Raw genomic sequence first — 20,156 nt, 5'->3', positions numbered from 1 at the left:
ACAGTCTGGGTCCTCTTTGATGCTTCTGTAAAAGAACAAAAGGTTTTAATATGTCCATAAAATCTAAACCACACAAAGAAATTATTGTTGCTTATACTTTGGGGCAACTTTTGTTTGACCTGCTTATAATAGCTTAGATATTAGGTGACTTGTGATGTAAAGATTTGGGTAAAAATAATGATGGCTTCCTACTCTTCTTACGCTTTTTAACCCCTTAACTCCCACCTGAACCGAGCACATTTTCTCCAGTTTGGCTTTACCCCAATCCAAAAGCTTCTGGAAAAAAGGTGAGAAAATAGCGACAGAACTGAGACGAAAACAATGATGAAGATGTGACAAAAAAGTGAGAAAACTTAGACAAAAAACTGACAAAAAATTGACAAAAAATGATGAAAAAGTGGCAAAAATGTCACAAAAAATGAAAAGAAAAAAAAGGACAGAAATGTGACAAAAATGTGACAAAAAAAGAACCAAAAAAAAATGACAGAAAATGTACAAAAAAATTGATGAAAAAATGATGAAAAAGTGGCAAAAATATCACAAAAAATTGACTTTTTTTTTTTTTTTACAAAAAATGACAAAAAAATGACAAAAAATGTAAAAATAAATTATGAAAAAATGATGAACATGTGACAAAAAGTGACAAAACATTTACTATTTGACAAAAAAGTTACAAAAATTAGTTGAAATCCCCCCCAAAAAATGATGGAAAAAAATCTGATGATGTGAGGAAAAAGATCCATTTAGATGAGTTTTGTAGATCTTAGCTTTCAAATGAGGTGTTACACTGGCCTACAGGATTTGGGTAAAGCTGAACTGGAGAAAATGCTTTTGGTTCAGGCGGGACTTAAGAGGTTAAACCAGTTTTACCAATTTTCTGAAAGCGGCACTCTGTAGTCATTATTTACTCACACTATACTCCGTAGTGGTAAGTTACTACTAAGCTACTATTGTAGCCACAGCCGCCCCACAGACTAGGCTGCCCAGCTGCTCCATTGGGCCCACAAACCACCACTCACCAGGGGCGGATCCTGAGGGGTGGCACAGTAAAGGTGTTGCCACCCCATTGATTTCAGGAAGGTTTTGTCCTTGTCTGGAAATGTCTAAACTCGGGCTGCTCGATTATTGAAAAAATAATAATCACGATTATTTTAGTCATAATTGAAATCATGATTATTCAAACGATTATTTGTTGCCTTTAAATAAAGTCTTTATTTTATGTATGTATTTATTAATAAAAAAAACTATGCTGAATATTTTCTGTTTTCTGAACAGTCATAAAAGTACAAATGATTTCAAGTTTGCTTCGATTAAGGAGAGGTCTCTGTTTCACACCTGCCCCCTGCTGGCCAGCCCTCACACCTGCACAAGTAAACAGAGCAGCGCTGCCTGATGACATCATCACACAGCGCCGTTTGTTTTTATGTCAGACAAAAGCATGAGCCACGGCACATGAAATGCGAAGGGAAAATAATCCCAGCGCCTTGAAATAATGCAAGTCTGCTTTGAAAAAAAAATAAAAAAATAAAAATAAAAAAATAGATATACCGGTATATATTTTTTTCCGATTATGCTAACTTTGTAATCGTTTAGTGTAATAATTGTAATCGAATTTCGACTAATTGCACAGCTCTAGTCTAAATTCTAGTGTAGTTTTCAACCTGGCACTTTATGGACTAGTTGCAGTCCAGATCTTCAAAGCCTTAGTCATTTAATAGTCTTTTTGGTCTGTATAACTAGAGAAGAAGCTACTTGGTACTTTATTGACAGGACAAAAAACTAAAACAACTTTATAGCTAAACTCCTGTGGTTCCCAAGACGATGATATATATATAAACTTTACCCCGAGTCAGAAACCCCCTACTTACATTACGACACTATTATTTTGGTAGATTCAGCCTAAGCGGAAAAAAATGCCTTGCAATCAGGAAAAACTTGCGTACCCCTGATTCAAACATCCCACACTGTAAAAGGTGTTGCCAACCCAGAAATGATCCCTGACCCTGCTTGCCACCCATTTTTTCTTTTCTAGCTCCGCCCCTGCGCCTCACACAGGCAAACACATCTTTATTCACTCAAAAACGGATCGACATTTAATAAAGCTCTTCGTCAGCCGTTCAGACGGAGCTGTTCCCAGTTTGTGCGGAGTCCGTGTGTGATAAAGTCCCTGATAAAGACTCAAAGGCCTCGTGTTGTTGTGGACAGTCCTCTGTATCTGAGAGAGTCCTGTCCTGGCTCTAAACTCACCTGTTTTCCTCCTCCGCGGGCTCCCACAGCTCCTGCTCCTCCTTCAGCTTCACTTCTGACATGTTTCACTGCGCTCTGTCCGCTTTAAGGAGAAAAGAGTGTCTCGCTTCTGTTCAGAGCTAACGCTAACACAGCAGCACAACACAGCGCTCACTTCCGGGGTCTAGGCCGGGTTGCCAGATCCTGGAGATAAAACTAGCTGAATGACTTCTCACACACCGCCAAAAATGTTCAACTTGATTGTTTAGTTGAACAGGTGTCATTTATAGCAATCTGGTGCATTTCAAGTGACCATATTTAATTTAGTGAGTTTAAGTATACAAAAAAAGATAGGATAAGAACTTTATTAATCCGCTAGGAACTTCACTTGTGGAGCAGCATTGCTTTTATCAGTGCACAGGAAAAATAAATAAAAGAAACAATGAACAGTCAGTCATAAACACGACAAAGCGCAGGGACGCCCCCTGCTGAGTGGGCGTTTGCTGCGGTGAACGGCGCTAAGGGATCCAAACCAAACTGTAATATTAAACTAATAGGGCACAGCTTCTTACCTGAGATTAGACGAGTTGATGCGTAGCTGTCTGGTCTTCACGCGTGCGCTCAGTCGCGTAAGTAGATCACAGACGGTGTTAGCATTTAGCCCCTCCTCCTCTCCTCTATGCAGCCAAACAGAGGGGAAGTTAAAGGAATAGCCACCGTTTTTACATACTGAGATATGTTCATACCTTAGCTTTGACGAGTTCTTTAGGACCTGTCTGATCTTCACCCGTGCCTTCAGTCACGTAAACACAGCGCAGACGGCGTTAGCATTTAGCCTCTCCCTCTCTCCTCTATAGCTCCAAAACAGGTCAAGATAGAAGCTACCAAGCTCTTCACGTGTTCACTATTTAAATATGGTTACGTGAAGTGTTCCACTACAAAGTATAATTACACAAAATTAAACAATGTGGATTTTCTAAGCGGATAAAAGGGGGAACTATATTGTAAGGCGTAATAATACCAGGAGTGGTTTGAAATCCGCTCAGTAAAGTGAAGATTCGAACTACTCCTGGTATTATTACGCCTTATAATATAGTTCCCCCTTTTATCCGCTTAGAAAATCCACATTGTTTAATTTTGTGTAATTATACTTTGTAGTGGAACACTTCACGTAACCATATTTAAATAGGGAAAACGTGGAAGAGCTTGGTAGCTTCTGTCTTGACCTGTTTTGGAGCTATAGAGGAGAGAGGGAGAGGCTAAATGCTAACGCCGTCTGCGCTGTGTTTACGTGACTGAAGGCACGGGTGAAGATCAGACAGGTCCTAAAGAACTCGTCAAAGCTAAGGTAAGAACATATCTCAGTATTTAAAAACGGTGGCCTATTCCTTTCAAAGTGACCAAGCTCCCCTATGTAAATGCAGTTACATGAGCCTTTACATGATCCAAGTACAGTCACACAAAATTAAACATGTTGATTTTCCAAGCGGATGAAAAGGGAAACTATATTGCAAGGTGTAGGAATAGCACATACATTTGGTGTAAGTACATGTAACCGTATTTAAATTAGGGGAAACGTGGAAGAGCTCGGTCGCTTCTAACTTCACCTCCGTTGGGCCTGATAAAGGAGAGGAGGCTAAATGCTAACACCGTCTGTGCTCTATTTACATGACTGAGGCACATGTTCCTCCATGGTCTGGACTGAAGGCTTGCAAAGCTAAAGTCGCTGCTGTCGATGTGTTAGCTGTTGGGTTGAAATGTAATGTTGTACTGAGATATTTGTATGCGTCAACACGTTCTATTGCATCATCGTTGATGTGGAGTGTGGGCGGGTCATGATGTCCCTGTCGGAAGTCTATTACCAGTTCTTTTGTTTTGGATGTGTTGAGGTTAAGACACCATTCTGTAAATATGTCCACTTCCTGTTGTAGCTGTCCGACTGTGCTGGGCTGATCCTCGAGGTGCACCTGTTAAGATGAACTGTGATGTGCTGATGTGTGATCGTATCCACAAATACAAGCAGCAGCTGTGGTTTCAAATGCCTTTTCCCGAACCTTCGGACCAGGGGAATTATACGCTTCAATAAAGAATACTCTGGATTACAAACATGTTTTAAAGGGGATTTTATCGTGACATGATCGCTGGACAGACACGTTCTACGCACTCTAAACATAATAAAATAATATCCAGGAGAGGGAGAGAAGAAAGTGGCTGGATTTGCCTCAAGTGTCAGAGAAAGGTAGGCTGGTCAAACTATTCCACTGTCACCAAAGTACGAGCAACAATCAGGAAACGGTTTTCATTCACATCTTAGTTCTTAGCAGCAACAGCTCAGAGAATTCTTTTCTTTTTTTTTACAATCGCACATGTGCTCACTTCAGGCTGATCTGACTGCAAGCCTGTCAAGCCTCCAAATAGAAGCAACAGCGCAGTCCGTCCGAGTAGATGTGTGAGGGCTTCATGCAGAACATCGAGCATCGCGTCATCAACCCCCCGGTGTTGCTTGTATGCAAACTGGAGGGGGACTGTCCGTAAACCAACATAATTCTGACGGCATGACAAAATTAGCTGCTCAAAACATTTTTAGGGATGCACTGATATCACTTTTTCTAAAACCGATACGAGTACGAGTACTTTGATTTAAGTACTCGCTGATACCGAATACCGATACGAGTACAAGGCATTTTCTTCAAAGTTCTTTCTTTTTTCACAGCAGATTGGTTTGTAATCAGTAAATTTACTCATGTACATTTCCTTAAGTAAAGTAGGCGACACGTTTAAGAGCAGTTGTATTAGAATTGTGCTGATGCCATTTATTTATTTATTTGGTTTTCATTCAATATAATTTTTTAAATTTTTATTGCTCTGTCCATCAGACAGAAAAGCCCATGTCCTAAAGCTCCACAATGCCTGAGCTTTAATCATTTATGTATTTTTATTTAACAATAGTATTGAGATGTTACTTAAATGGTCTCTTTTCGTCTTTACTTCAGCTCCTGTAGATTTTCTCGTGTGTTTGTAGTAACTTGGCGAGTAGCTACAGCGTTTTCATTGTTCTGCTGCAGCTCATTTTCCCTCAATATAAACATGCTGTATGTCTTTAATTTGGATTTTCTGAGGACTTTTTAGTCGCTGGGTTAGTTTTTCCAGATGATTAAACCCCTGGGCATAAAACGGCGTCAGAATAGCCAAAACTGCTAGCCGCGAGTTAGCAATGTTAGCCGGTATGCTGTAAACACTAAGCAACATTTAGCTCTGGTTAAATCCAGCTCAGACTCTGGTTTAGAGAGCGCAGTCTGTAATAAAGTCAGCTCTATGTGGATTATTGGATTTACACTAAAGAATTCTCCAGTTTGTTGCTTCTTCTCTCCTCAGCTGAGAGCTGCGCCTCGTAGCTGCGCCTCGTAGGTGCGCTGACCACACGTCAAATGGTATCGGTTTCTGGTATTGGGACCTCATGAATGAGTACGAGTACGAGTACAAGAATGTGGTATCGGCCCGATACCAGACAATGGTATCGGTATTGGTGCATCCCTAAACATTTCACTATTAACTCAACTGGCGATAGTCGTTACTACGGTGGGGTTGTTCTTTATGGCAATTGGGCATAACACAGAGGACTTCCAAAGAGAGTCCCCTCTTGAGTGTTCTAACAGGGAGTGAGTGAATAAAGAGCACAGCACTCCTGCCAGCTGACGAGAGCAGGCTTTGAACAAGTGCCTGCCAGTATGATCAGGTCCAGGGGCTTCAGGACATTGTGATGATAGACTTAAATGAATAAGACAAAAGGCATATTAAAAACTCACTGGACAGCCAGGTCATCTGTGTGAGTCCTCATGTGTGTTTTCAGGTAACAATTTCTTGTAAAACACTTTCCACAAACAGAACACCTGCATGGCTTCTCTCCGGTGTGAGTCCTCATGTGTGTTTTCAGATGACAATTTCGTGAAAAACTCTTTTCACAAACAGAACACTTGCACGGTTTCTCTCCTGTGTGAGTCCTCATGTGTCTTTGTAGGTCAACATTTCGTGAAAAACCCTTTCCACAAACAGTGCACCTGCATGGTTTCTCTCCAGTGTGAGTCCTCATGTGTATTTTCAGATAACCATTCCGTGAAAAACTATTTCCACAAACAGGACAACTGCATGGTTTCTCGCCTGTGTGAATCCTCGTATGTGATTTCAAGGCACCACTGTGTGAAAAGGTCATTGCACAAACAGGACAGCTGAATGGTTTCTCTGCTGTGTGAGTCGTCATGTGTGTGGTCAAAGCACCACTGTGTGAAAAACTGTTTCCACAAACAGAACACATGAATGGTGTCTCTCCTGTGTGAGTCCTCATGTGTGATTTAAGGTTACCATTTTGTGAAAAACTCTTTCCACAAACAGGGCACCTGCATGGTTTCTCTCCAGTGTGAGTCCTCATGTGTGTTTTAAGGTTACCATTTTGTGAAAAACTCTTTCCACAAACAGAACAGCTGAATAGATTCTCTCCTGTGTGAGTCCTCATGTGTGTCTTCAGGGCACTCCTATGTGCAAACTTCTTCGAACAATCTGGACATTCAAATGGCTTCTCTCCTGTGTGACTCCGTACGTGCCGCTTTAAATGGGAACGAGTTGAAAGTCCTTTCCCGCACTGAGGGCATTTGTGTAGTTTGTCTGGTCCTGCATCTTCACTCACTTTGTTCCCATGAGCCGGCTCATGTTCAGTGTGTGATTGTGGAGTGAGACTTTCAGCTGAAGGAGTCCAGTCTGCAGAGTCGTCAGTGTCAGAGGAATTCTCTGCTTCTGCTCCGTCTCTGTCCTCTCTGTTCTCCTCTTTCACTGTTTCATGAAGCAGAGACTCTTCTTCTTCACTCTGCACAGAGACAATGACTGGGAACGCTTGCATCGACTCCTGTTTGATCCGAATCTCCTTTGGTTCCTCTTTAATCTGGACTGGACTGGGAGCTGCCTCATGTGGACTCTGAACACCTGCAGCGACAGACAGAATAAACATTTGATTAACAAATGACAAGTCTTTAAAGCAGCGGTCTTCAATGAAGGTTCTTCAGTCATCTTCTCTACTCTATATTGTTGAAGTGACAAATGTTTCTCGTCGGCTTTGTCAGTGCACTGCAGTTCCAGCTCAGCCCGCAGCCCAGATAAAGACCACAGGGAGGAGTTCAGCTCGGCTCAGTCCCTCCCCTCTATCAACGGCTACTCTCACCTGTGGGTAAATATATTTGAAGTTACAATCTAACTCACACCTTTTTCAAGTTTCAGTCTGAACAGCCCTAATCTTAGCTAATTACCTGCCTATTGACAAGGAAACTTTATTTATACCGCGCATTTCGTACACAAGGCAACTCTTTCATTCTTCTTCTTTGCAGCAAATAGAATAAACCTCATTGCTTTTTTTGTGGCTCGGGGTTTTGTCTTTGGGATGAACTGGTCCAGAGCCACAAACAAAGCAATGTGGTTTATTTTATTTGCTGCAAAGAAGAAGAATGCGGAATGGAAGAGTGCTATATTGGAGAAACCAAACAAGTCTTACAGAATAGGTTTTCTCAACACTGCAGGGAAAGCACAAGCAGCCCTCAGTCTGCTGTTCACCTCCACCTCAAAGCCACCAACCAGTCCTTTGAGGACAGAGAAGAAGAAGATCTTTATTTATATAGCGCCTTTCACAGACATATAGTCACAAAGCGCTTTACATGAGACAATTGTACATACACTCCACACTTGGTGGTGGTAAACTACGTTTGTAGCTTCAGTTTCCCCTGGGGGAGACTATCAGAGGCGCTTTCGCGACTACACACGTCTGCGCCAACGGACCCTCTGACCACCACCTTGGCTGCAACTCAGCCAAGGACAGGTCAATTGGCAGGTAATTAGCAGCGATCAGCTGAGATTAGAGCCGCTCAGACTGAAACTCAGGTGTGCGATAGATCGTTAGGATGTAGAACTACAGAGAAGTTTACCCACAGGTGAGAGTAGATGTTGACAGAGGGGAGGGACTGAGCTGAGCTGAATTCCTCCCAGTGGTCATTATCTGGGCTGAGCTGAAACTTGTGCACTGACGAAGCCTTTTGGATGAGAGGCGAAACATTCGACACTTCAACCATACATTTTGGCCTGTGCGTGTGGCTCGCTGTCTGACCCTGCCAGCATTTTTTGTCATTGTGCTATTTCTGTCAGCTATTGGCACAAATGGTTCTGCCCTCATAGTGCATGACCGCATGACGCTTCTGGAGGTCTGGCTCACCTGCCTGTGTCCCGGCTCCACCTCCGCGCAGAGTGAGCCGAGCGCATCGGGGGAAGGTGCAGCGGCTAAGGGTTAGCTTGACACGCTCATCGGATTTTTATGTGGAACACCACAGCAATCACCGCTTTGCTTCATGGCGTACCCTGATCGCACGTCCCCTTGGGTCCTCCGTAGGGGAGTGAACCATTGCAGTGCCAGCTAACGCTCCTGCTCGCTCCTGAACTTCCATGCATACTGTTGCTAGACGGGGCATTTTGTGCAGCGAACTAAATTACAATAGCGGAGGTTAAAAATAACTCAGCAATTGAATTCTCCAGATTCTGCACTTCAAAATGAAATACAGCATGTCCATACTAGCTCTATTATATAGTTAACCAATTTTCATCCTGATGTTTCTCAGTTCCCCTGAGGCCTAGGCGGTTGTGGAATTGCCCTGGAAAAGCCCTGCTCAGCTCTGTTTTACAGACTGTAGTGACGCTTGAATGTTTCATGAGATCAGCCGCTCTGTGTCTTGGTGAGATGTCCTTCTATAGGTGAGACGTCACTTCTACAGGCTCTGAGTTGTTTTAACCACAAATACCACGGTCCGACACTGCAGTAGCCGATACAAGAGCCTGACGCCTGTCCCCGGTCAGCGGCTCTAGTGAAACACATGAAAACTGAAACCAAAAGTGTAACGTCAGGCGCAGAAGCTCATGGACCTGCTGTCTTGCAAACATGTAGGTTTGGTGTCAATATTGGCGGGGACACTTCAAGCCAAAACATTCGCGCATCATCGCATTTGGCTCGAAAACGCTCGTATGAACTCTGCCCAGCCGTTGTCACTCGAGATACTACGCCACAAATGTAAATGGTTGGATAGGAAAAGGTGTGACGCTCAAAATATTCAATATCTGTGTCACACTCGGTCAGGTTTGGGATACGATCTGGGTAGGCCTGACCTTTAACCTGGACCTGAATCCGCTTATAAGAGACGCATCATGCACGTTGGGAGACGCCTCTGATGAAGACGGAAGTAGAAATTCCTTGTCCGTCGAAAGGTAAGGTATTTGAACAAGCTTTGTTTGTTTTGCTTAGTGTCTTTCAAAAATAACCCTTAAAAAACAAACTAGCTCAATTGATCCTGCAATCACACATGTTTTCTAACATAAACATCATATGAACAGCAGGGTTTCCCCCCAGGAAATATGGTAGTTAAGGTGGAGTCTGGGGCTAGGCCGGGCGATATGGACCAAAAGTAATATCCCGATATATTTAGGTTGAATATACAATATATATCCTGATATTTTTTCGCAAAGTGAGAGCTGTGAAATAAAACGTTAAGCCAAAGTAAAATACAGACTCGCCCGCACCTGTCACTGCCCTCACGAGGCGCTGTGGGGGACGGAGAGACAGATGTGCCATGTCGGCCCATCTATGCGCTCTCTTTATCTCGACGTGCTGTGCTATGTCTTGTTGTAACTATACTATAAAGAACAATAAATAAACTTATGTATTTTCCAGTTTGGCTTTTCTTACCTCCACAGTCTGGGTCCTCTTTGATCGTTCTGTAAAAGAACAAAAGGCTTAAATGACTGCCCATGAAATCTAAACAATACTAATACATTATAGTTTGTACATTGATAACAACAAATGTGTGTAATAATGATAATAATACAAATAATAATAGGGGAGAAGACAGAAATCAGGGAAACGTTTTAGTCACTTTGACATGTTGGGTTGCAGGTTCTGCTTTACACTTTCACAAGTCGTATCTAAAAAGAAAATGTAGGAATTACAAAAAATGATCATTAATATCAGTCACTGGGTCCATGATCTCTCTGTACAAGACAAAAAATGTCCTCAAACACTAAATAATTTGACCTCTATATAATATTATCGGCCTTTAGAACGCTGGGATGTCACCTGAACCCAGCAATAGGAGTGAAGTGCGCATGCGCCATGTACGGATTAAACCAAATGAAACGCGATAAAAGAAAAACAGATCAAGATGATGAAAGAAAACAGTTCGTCCGCGGTTCAGACGGAGCTGGTCCCAGTGTGTGTGGGGTCCGTGTGTGATAAAGTCCCTGATAAAGACACAAAGGCCTCGCGTTGTTGTGGACAGTCCTCTGTATCTGAGAGAGTCCTGTCTTGGCTCTAAACACACCTGTTTTCCTCCTCCGCGGGCTCCCACAGCTCCTGCTCCTCCTCCAGCTTCACTTCTGACATGTTTCACTGCGCTCTGTCCGCTTTAAGGAGAAAAGAGTGTCTCACTTCTGATCAGAGCTAACGCTAACACAGCAGCACAACACAGCGCTCACTTCCGGGGTCTGAGCGGGGTTGCCAGGTCCAAGAGGTAAAACTAGCTCAATAACCAACCCCTGCAACCTCACTAGCATTCGACTACAATTTCGATTATTACACTAAACGATTACAAAATTACAATAATCGAAAAAAAAATGTTTTGTTTTTTTCTTTCAATTTTTTTTTTTTTCTTTCTTTTTTTTTTTGTGCAAAGCATTATTTCATGGCGTTGGGATTATTTTCCCTTCACTTTTCACGTGCCACGGCTCATGCTTTTGTCTGACATAAAAACAAACGGCGCTGTGTGATGATGTCATCAGGCCGCGCTGCTCTGTTTGCTTGCGCAGGTGTGAGGGCTGGCCAGCAGGGGGCAGGTGTGAAACAGAGACCTCTCCTTAATTGGGGCAAACTTGAAATCATTTGTACTTTTATGACTGTTCAGAAAACAGAAAATATTCAGCATATTGTGTTGTTTTGTTTTTATTGATAAATATATGAATAAAATAAAGACTCTTTTTTTAAAGGCAACAAATAATCGTTTGAATAATCATGACTTCAAATATGACTAAAATAATTGTGATTATTATTTTTTCAATAATCGAGCAGCCCTAGTTTGATTTATAATTGTTACTCTGTCCCATTACTTTCCTTCAAAAGTGGGAGGCGCACATTTACAAACAGTTGTCATTCATACACATTTCAGCTGATTTGGATGTAAAGAGCCTCAAATCAAAGCTGCAGTTGTTGGTTGGTTTGGTTGTTTCATTTGAAACAGACTGTGGTGGTTTAAAGAGCCAAAAAGATACAAATTCAGACTTCCCAATACTTATGGACCCGACTGTACATGTCCATTAGTGATTCCTGTGTGATGATTTTCCTGGTGGGTTGCGGTGAATGGCGCCAATGGATCCAAAAAAACAACAACACTGTAATATTATATGTTACGACTGACATAATGGAGCATTTATAGAAGGCCGTGAGGACTGACTATTGGACTTCAATCAACCAAGCACGCAATCAAGCAATGGTTTAATATAGCCCAATATCACAATGGTGTTGCCTCACAGGATTGTACAAAAGCAATGCAACAAAACTACTATTCTGATTAAGTATAATCCAAAAAAAACACTAAGTTTAGGGTTCAGTATGTTCAGTATGGCACTTGTTTTTCCCCCACCTATTTGGACATTTTACATTGTTTTATTAACCTCTTACCACCCGCCTGAACCAAATTCATTCTGTCCTCTTTGGCCAATATATAGGTCTGTGTAACACCTCATTTGAAAGCTAAGACCCACAAAACTGATCTTTTTCCTCGCGTTGTTGCTGTGTTGTGTCACCTTTTTTATGTTTTTCTTTTTAATTTTTGTCACATTTTAGTTGAATTTTTGTCACACTTTGTGAGGATGTAAACTTGCGTTTACATCCTTGTTTTCTTCTCATTTTTTGTAGCTGTTTTGGTGCTTTTTTCCCAAGAAGCTTTTTGATTAGAGTAAAGCCAAACTGGAGAAAATGGGATCCGTTCAGGTGGGAGTTAAGAGGTTAAGGGGGGCAAATCTTCCTCAAAAACAGTTTCATATTGTAAAGAAATGTAAAGAATATGTAGCCCCCCCCAAACAAGTAAAACATTTGTATTATAGTTTCAGTTTGCACATACGTGTGTATTTTTAATAACATAGTGCCTTATTTATGAATAAATGTATGGCAGATGTCAGACTGAAGCTGTAGATTCATGGAAATAAACCAGAATCAATTCAAGTGCTGTTTGAATTGATATCGGCATGTTTAAAGGCAAATCGATTACATTTTGATGAAATAAACCCAGAAATTGGTGATTCCTGTCCAAAGCAACGAAATAAAACAGTAAACAAGACAATGTAAAGCTCAGGCCAATGAAGTATCCAGGCAAACATGATGTCCACATAAGCAGTGGCAGAGTTCCCCGTCCTTGTTGTCAGACTGTACAACAAGACTGTAACTCATGTGCAATGACTACTATGCAAAAATCATGTGCAATAACCCCTGGACATCGTCATTTCTACCTCTAAATCAATGCCACTTTACCTGCACTAAGACTGAAAGACTTGATGGAAGTCCCTCAGAAGATGGGCCAAGATTGCAGAGCGTCCAGTCCTTGTTGGAGCTTCAGTTCTTCTTGTCCAGTCTCTGTTGCTGGGGTTCCTGGTTCCTCTTCCATGACAGGGCTGCAGACAGAAAGTCGTTGGAACTTTGAAAAACTGTGCTCGCTGTTTAGTTGAAATGTAAGTTTGATCTATTGAAGTACCAAGATATTTGTTTGCGTCAACACATGTGGAGTGTGAGTGGGTCATGATGTCCCTCATGAGAGTCTATGACCAGTTCTTTTGTTTTGGATGTGTTGAGGTTAAGACACCATTCTGTAAATATGTCCATTTCCTTTTGTAGCCGTCCGTCTGTGTCGGTTGTTGCCTTTATAACTATGTCATCAGAGTATTTAATTATGTGATCCCAGTGCAGGGGCTTCTGCAGGCCTCAGTGTACTGTGTGAATAAAACCGGAGGGAAAACAGATCCTTGAGGTAAACCTGATGAGATGATCTGTGATGTGCTGAGAAGTCCATCGACTTAAACCCTCCGTTGTCTTAGTCAGGACCCACAAAATTAGATGTGGATTAACGTCTGTGTGGAGCAGCTTTTGTCCCGTCAGATGAGGATGGACTGTAATGAACGTGCTGGAATCCACAAACACCGACTGTATCAGGGACTTCTTCTCCAGATGTGTCAACCCCATTTTTCTCGTTAAAGACATCGCTCTGTCTGCTCCACAAAAGTCCACAGTCCAAAAAACTGTCTCTCTTCCTTCTTTAAGGAATAGGCCAAGGTTTACACATACAGAGATATGTTCTTACCTGATCTTAGACCAGTTCTTTTGTACCCGTCTGGTCTTCATGCGTGCCCTCATTATCGAAAACACAGCCTCTCCTCCTCTATAGCTCCAAACCAGGTGAGGATAGAAGCTGCCAAGCTCTTCCACGTTTTCCCTATTTAAATATGGTTATGTGAAGTGTTACACTATAAAGTATAATTACACAAAATTAAACAATGTGGATAAAAAGGGGAACTCTATTGTAAGGCATATTAATAACCAGGAGTAATTCGACATCCGCGCCATCTGTGCTGTGTTTACGTGACTGAGGGCACGCGTGAAGACCAGACAGGTACAAATGAACTCGTCTAAGCTCAGGTAAGAACATATCTCAGTATGTAAAAACGGTGGCCTGTTCCTTTAAAATGATTTGGTTATTGATGCACTCGCTCCGTGAGCTTCCTAAAACCTTACATTGCTCGACCCACAGGACTTTACAGGTTTACTTCCTCAAATAGCAGAGCATCCTGCAACCCATTCAGACAGGAGATCACATACAGGTTGTATTTTAGAGTAATATGAATGCAAGAAAAATCTGAATCAAGCATTAAGCCCTGCAGTCTGAATTATTTATTTGACAGGGACATGTACAGTAGCATTAATCGGCATATGGCATACAACTACAAAACACTACAAAAAGCATAAAATACAGTTCATAATATTTACACAGTATTTAAATTTTATATAAAAAAAAAACAGAAAAGAAGTACATTTTATCAAAGGGAGAGCTTCCTCTATAGTCTATACCCAACCATAGCTATTAGACCTACAGAAAATCTGTGTGTGTTTCTGAAAGGAGGGGGCGGGGCATCACAATGATGTCGTCCATCATAAAGTTGGCTCATTCATCACAATGGACGATGACATCAGCCATCGGAACAACCCTATTCCCATCTGTGTGAGTCTTTATGTGTGTTTTAAGATGACCATTTTGTGAAAAACTCTTTCCACAAATCGAACAACTGAATGGCTTCTCTCCTGTGTGAGTCCTCAAGTGTGTTTTAAGCTGACCATTTCCTAAAAAACTCTTTCCACACACAGCACACCTGCATGGTTTCTCTCCTGTGTGAGTCCGCATGTGTGTTTTAAGATAGAATTTCTGTGAAAAACTCTTTCCACAAACAGTGCACCTAAATGCTTTCTCTCTTGTGTGAGTCCTCATGTGTCTTTGCAGGTCAACATTTCGTGAAAAACCCTTTTCACAAACAGCACACCGGCATGGTTTCTCTTTCTCTGCTGTGTGAGTCCTCATGTGTGTGGTCAAGGTACCACTGTGTGAAAAACTACTTCCACAAACCGAACACATGAACGGCGTCTCTCCTGTGTGAGTCATCATATGTGCTTTAAGACCACCATTTTGTGAAAAACTCTTTCCACACACAGAACACATGAATGGTGTCTCTCCTGTGTGAGTCCTCATATGTGTTTTAAGCGCACCTTTTTGTGAAAAACTCTTCCCACAAACAGAACACCTAAAGGGTTTCTCTCCTGTGTGAGTCCTCATGTGTATTTTCAGTTCAACATTTTGTAAACAACTCTTTCCACAAACTGGACACCTGCATGGTTTCTCGCCTGTGTGAATCCTCATGTGTGTTTTAAGGTAACCATTTTGTGAATAACTATTCCCACAAACAGAACACCTGAATGGCTTCTCTCCTGTGTGAGTCCTCATGTGTGTCTTTAAGGCAGTACTACGCGCAAACGTCTTAGGACAATCTGTGCACCGACATGGTTTCTCTCCCGTGTGAATCCTCATGTGTGCTTCAAGACCACCATTTTGTGAAAAAGTCTTTCCACAAACAGAACACATGAATGGTGTCTCTCCTGTGTGAGTTCTCATGTGTCTATTCAGGTTGCCATTTTGTGAAAAACTCTTTCCACAAACTGAGCACCGGAACATGTTCTCTCCCGTGTGAGTCCTCGCGTGTGCTTTAAGACAACCATTTTGTGAGAAACTCTTTCCACAAACAGAACACGTGTATGGTGTCTCTCCTGTGTGAATCCTCATGTGCGCTTTAAGACGACCGTTTCGTGAAAAACTCTTTCCACAAACAGAACACCTAAAAGGTTTCTCTCCTGTGTGAGTCCTCATGTGTATTTTCAGGTCAACCTTTTGTAAACAACCCTTTCCACAAACAGAACACATGAACGGTGTCTCCCCTGTGTGAATCCTCATGTGTGTTTTTAGGGTGCCATTTTGTGAAAAACCCGTTCCACAAACAGAACACCTAAATGGTTTCTCTCCTGTGTGAGTCCTCATGTGTGTTTTCAGGTTGCTACTTTGTGAAAAACTCTTTCCACAAACAGAACATCTGAATATATCCTCTCCTGTGTGAGACCTCATGTGTGTCTCTAAGGCGTTACTATGTGCAAACGTCTTAGGACAATCTGTACACATGAACCGTTTCTCTCCTGTGTGAATCCGCACGTGCCTCTTTAAACTGGAACGAGTTGAAAATTCTTTCTCACAGTGAGAGCATCTGTGTGGTTTGTCTGGACCTCCATCATTGCTCCCATGAGCCGGCTCCTGCAGCTGCTCAGTGTGTGTTTGTGCAGTGGGACTTTCAGCTGAAGGAGTCCAGTCTGCAGAGTCGTCAGTGTCAGAGGAATTCTCAGCTTCTGCTTCGTCCTCTCTGTTCTCCTCTTTCACTGTTTCATGAAGCAGAGACTCTTCTTTCTCATTCTTCACAGAGACAATGACTGGGAACGCTTGGATTGACTCCTGTTTGATTTGAATCTCCTTTGGTTCTTTAATCTGGACTGGACTGGGAGCCGCCTCATGTGGACTCTGAACACCTGCGGTGACAGACAGACAGACAAAATAAACACTTGTTCACCCAAATGACAAGTCTTTCAAGCAGCAGTCGTCAATGAAGGTTCTTGAGTCATCTTCTGTACTCTGTAGTTGAAGTGTCGAACGCACTAAAGCGCACTCAAATTCAGCTCAAGCCTCTGCCCAGATAAAGAGCACAGGGAGGAGTTCAGCTTGACTCAGTAGTGCCCCTCTATTAGCAGCTACACCGTCTTTGTAGTTACAGATCTTAGTTCTAACGACCTCAGAACGGCCCTAATCTCAGCTGATCACTTTTACCTCATTACCGGCCTATTGATTTGTCCTGGGCTGAGTTGCAGCCTCATTAACATGACAGAGCCCTCCAGGCCTGGCACGGAGGAAGTTGTTGTGCAGTGGCGAAAGGTGAAAACGGAGTTCAAGGAGTGTTTCTCTTTTTTTACAAAAATAGCTTCTTTGACTTCTTTTTCAAAGCAACGTTTTTCTTTAGAAACAGTTTGAACCTAACAAGTGGTTGACGGCTTCTTCTTTTGACCCATTTCTTCCTAATTTGTTGACCATATTTTCAATCTATTTTTTCACCTGTTTTTTGGGGGGGAGGCAGGTTTTCCAAGGGGAACGAGCCTACAGCAGAGACAAGAGAGGTCATTTCGGGTCATTTTCTCCATTGTATTTGACATTTTACCCAGTTTTGCCTCAATGTTTTCCCTACTGTCCCCCCATTCTTTAGTTCCGCCCATTTTGAAACAGTGTCTTCCCCCGTTGGTGATGAGGTTGGAACCATAGGCGCTGATTTCTGTTATTTCCAGTAGTTGCCCACACACACAAAAAAAAGGGGGGGTTGGGATTGATCTCACAGTCTCATGGTTGAGAATCCGGTGCTCTACCTATGGAACTAGACAAGCTGAGTGAAACAGCGCCACTAAACATAGAACAATCTTATGAAACGCCCATCACTCGGAACAGCGGCCTTACAGGCTGGGCAATATTTATGGAATCATTTTGTAATTAGGGAAAACTCGGGTGACAAAAGATTTGAGAGGGTGCTCCAGCCTTGCAGCTTGATTTTAACTAGTCCCTTGCGGGATCAGTGCATCTCTACCTTAAACCTTTGTCAACTTCCTGAAAACTAGATGGCGTGGCTTCCTGAGGGAACTCTGGAACATTCAGAAGTAAAAGTAATTCATAACAAATTCTTTACAGACTTTTGAGTAAATATGCAGTAAATGTGAGAAGCATGATAACATGATACTTTGAGATAGCCAATCAGCGTTCAGAGCAGGGATGTAACGTCACCATTCCCAGCCTCCAGAAGCTTTAGTTAGGGCTGACCCTGTTGGTTGTTTAGTCGACTGACCGGCGCAACTAAATGCATGCACTTTCACATTTATTAAGATGGTCTCAATTTACATCACACCAGAGGCCAATTTATCTTTTACTTTGGACTAATATTTCATTATGCAGATATACCAATGTTTTACAGACAGTAGTCACATTTGAACGTTTCATGGGTGCGCATGAACAGCTGAGATCTCTGTGTTCGGTGAGATGTTGCCTTCTATAGGCTCTAATTTGTTAAAACCACAAATACCATGGTCCGGGACTGAAAGCTGATTGTATAAAAAAGGTTAAATCATCAACTGGACTGGGTTTGGTACAATTGAGGACGTTTCGCTGATACACGAGTCGGACGCCTGTGCTCTGTCAGCGGCTCAAGTGAAACACATGAGGACCAAAACCAAAAGTGTGGACCCGCTGTGTCTTTCTCCGCTTCATTCTCACTTTTTGAGGGGATAAATAAGACGAGGAGCTCCGTGTAACGTAAACCGATTCATCACTACACTGCACAGCGCAAATGTCAAAGAAATTCAATGGCTGGATAGGAAGACTGGGGCCAAACACAAGCAACTCCCTGCATTATGGTTTATTTCAGCATCTGGAGAGCGATAACCTTTAATAAAAGAGACTGGCGGACCTCTGGCTCCTCGAACCCCATACATACTGTCATTAAACAGCAGCAGTTTGCTTTGAAAGTTTAGTAATTATATCATAGAGAACAATAAATAAACTTCTGCATATTCAGGGTTGGCTTTTCTTACCTCCACAGTCGGGGTCCTCTTTGATCCGTCTGTAAAAGAACAAAAGGTTTTAATATGCCCAAAAAATCTAGACAACACAAACAAATGATTGTAATTATTCATCTTATACTTTGGGGCATTTTTTGTAAGGGCTGCTTATAATGGCTTGGAGATTCGTTTTTTGACTTGTGATGTAAAGATTTGAGTAACACTTCATTAAAAATAATGGCTTACACTCCTCTTACACTCTTTAAGCCTGTGTTACCAAGTTTCTGAAAGCGGCACACTGTAGTCATTATTCATAGCGTTGCATTATGGGTCTGCCAGGGGACAAGCGCTCCTGCGACTGCACAGTGGGCGCCCTCGTTCACAACCTCTCCGAGTTGCTGTATTCTAATAACTGGACTTCATTTTGGCGAGAGGCAAATCTGGCAGATAAGTTTCCCTGTGATTTTGTCTGAGCGTGTTTACGTGACAGCTTTCTTTGCAACACGGACTCTAAGAGGCTGCAGCGAGAGCAGTGGCCCCCAAATACCCAGCTCTGCTCTCATTGAGCACAGGTGTCATCGTCTGAGAGAAGCCGGACTCTTTCAAACAAAGATCTAATGTCACACAATCAACACGTCCTTGCCCATCACAGTGACACCGCTCACTTTGACATAGTCTTATCAGCTTTATCTCACCAGTTTACTGCATTAAAGCAACAGTCCAACCAGCACATTACATGGGCCTTTATTTAAAGAGGGGGTATTCTGCTTTTTTCAGTCACATAGCACCAGTCTATATCACACTACAATGATGACAAAACCTTCTGTTGGTCTGTAAATGCAGTAAATTAGAATAACTGCCTTGTATAAAATGTCTCTCTCAAAATGGCTGTAGTGAATGTCTTGAAATAGGCCTCTGTCTCTTTAAGAACCTCTGAGCCTTTCCGACACGCCCCCTCCACACGCTGTCTGTGGCATCAGTGGGGAGGGGGTTCTGCTGATTGAAGTGTGGGGTAATGCAGGCACCAGTTATAAGAATTGTGACTCTCAAAGCCCCACGAGACACAAACAAATTGTTTATAAAATTGCAGACCTTGAAATTTAATGAATTGGTCAAAATTAAAATACTACAAATTATGTGGAGAGCGAAAAATAAGTTGGTGCCAATACATATTCAAAACAAATTTATGTTAATCACAGAGAGTAACAACAGAAGAAAGGGCCATTTCTGGGCACCATATTCACACACTTCACAAAAACAAAAGGGGTTTCTTCTTCTTTGGACATTGTTCAAAAATCATGTAACACAATCACTCAATTCAATAAAATGTATAAAAAAAATGTACTTGGAAGATACGAAGGCAACGAAACATAAGAACCAATGTTTGACACATTTGAAACAGTCATTGATTTAGATGAAAAGTATTATTGTACCTTGATATCGGCGAAAACAAATCAAAAGAGCCGTCTGTTCAGAGCCAGCTCAGATTTTGGAAAAAAGAAAAGAAAAGGGGCCTGAAATTTGCTCCTATTCAGCATTGAATATTTGCTGTTGTTATTATCGTTATTATGTCTGTAATAACGCCATGGCAGAATAAATAAAAAAAATTGAACTGAACTGAACTATTATAGCCACA

At 42.0% G+C, this 20,156-nt stretch overlaps 3 protein-coding genes across 3 annotated transcripts in view; all 3 read right to left on the bottom strand.

The window, feature by feature from the left end:
- LOC306973026 (uncharacterized protein) overlaps positions 1-20,156 on the bottom strand; it is a 66,170-nt gene that overhangs the window by 17,230 nt on the left and 28,784 nt on the right. The gene's annotated exons all lie outside the window — the stretch shown is intronic.
- Positions 5,980-20,156, bottom strand: part of LOC306973044 (uncharacterized protein) — an 83,887-nt gene continuing 69,710 nt past the window's right edge. Inside the window, exon 2 of the mRNA XM_079569852.1 lies at positions 5,980-7,200. Coding sequence (XP_079425978.1) covers positions 6,029-7,117 — 1,089 coding nt within the window. The 5' untranslated portion in view covers positions 7,118-7,200 and the 3' untranslated portion in view covers positions 5,980-6,028. The remainder of the gene's footprint in view (positions 7,201-20,156) is intronic.
- Positions 14,505-15,295, bottom strand: LOC306972749 (uncharacterized protein; the record flags this gene model as incomplete). The annotated part of the gene is made up of 1 exon (XM_079569455.1): positions 14,505-15,295. The coding sequence occupies exon 1, from the start codon at positions 15,249-15,251 to the stop codon at positions 14,505-14,507; it is 747 nt and encodes a 248-aa protein (XP_079425581.1). The 5' UTR covers positions 15,252-15,295.

The sequence above is a fragment of the Gobius niger genome, assembly GCF_951799975.1.
Source record: "Gobius niger genome assembly, chromosome: 13".
Taxonomy (NCBI): Eukaryota; Metazoa; Chordata; class Actinopteri; order Gobiiformes; family Gobiidae; genus Gobius; species Gobius niger.
This window is presented reverse-complemented; position numbering and strand designations above follow the sequence as displayed.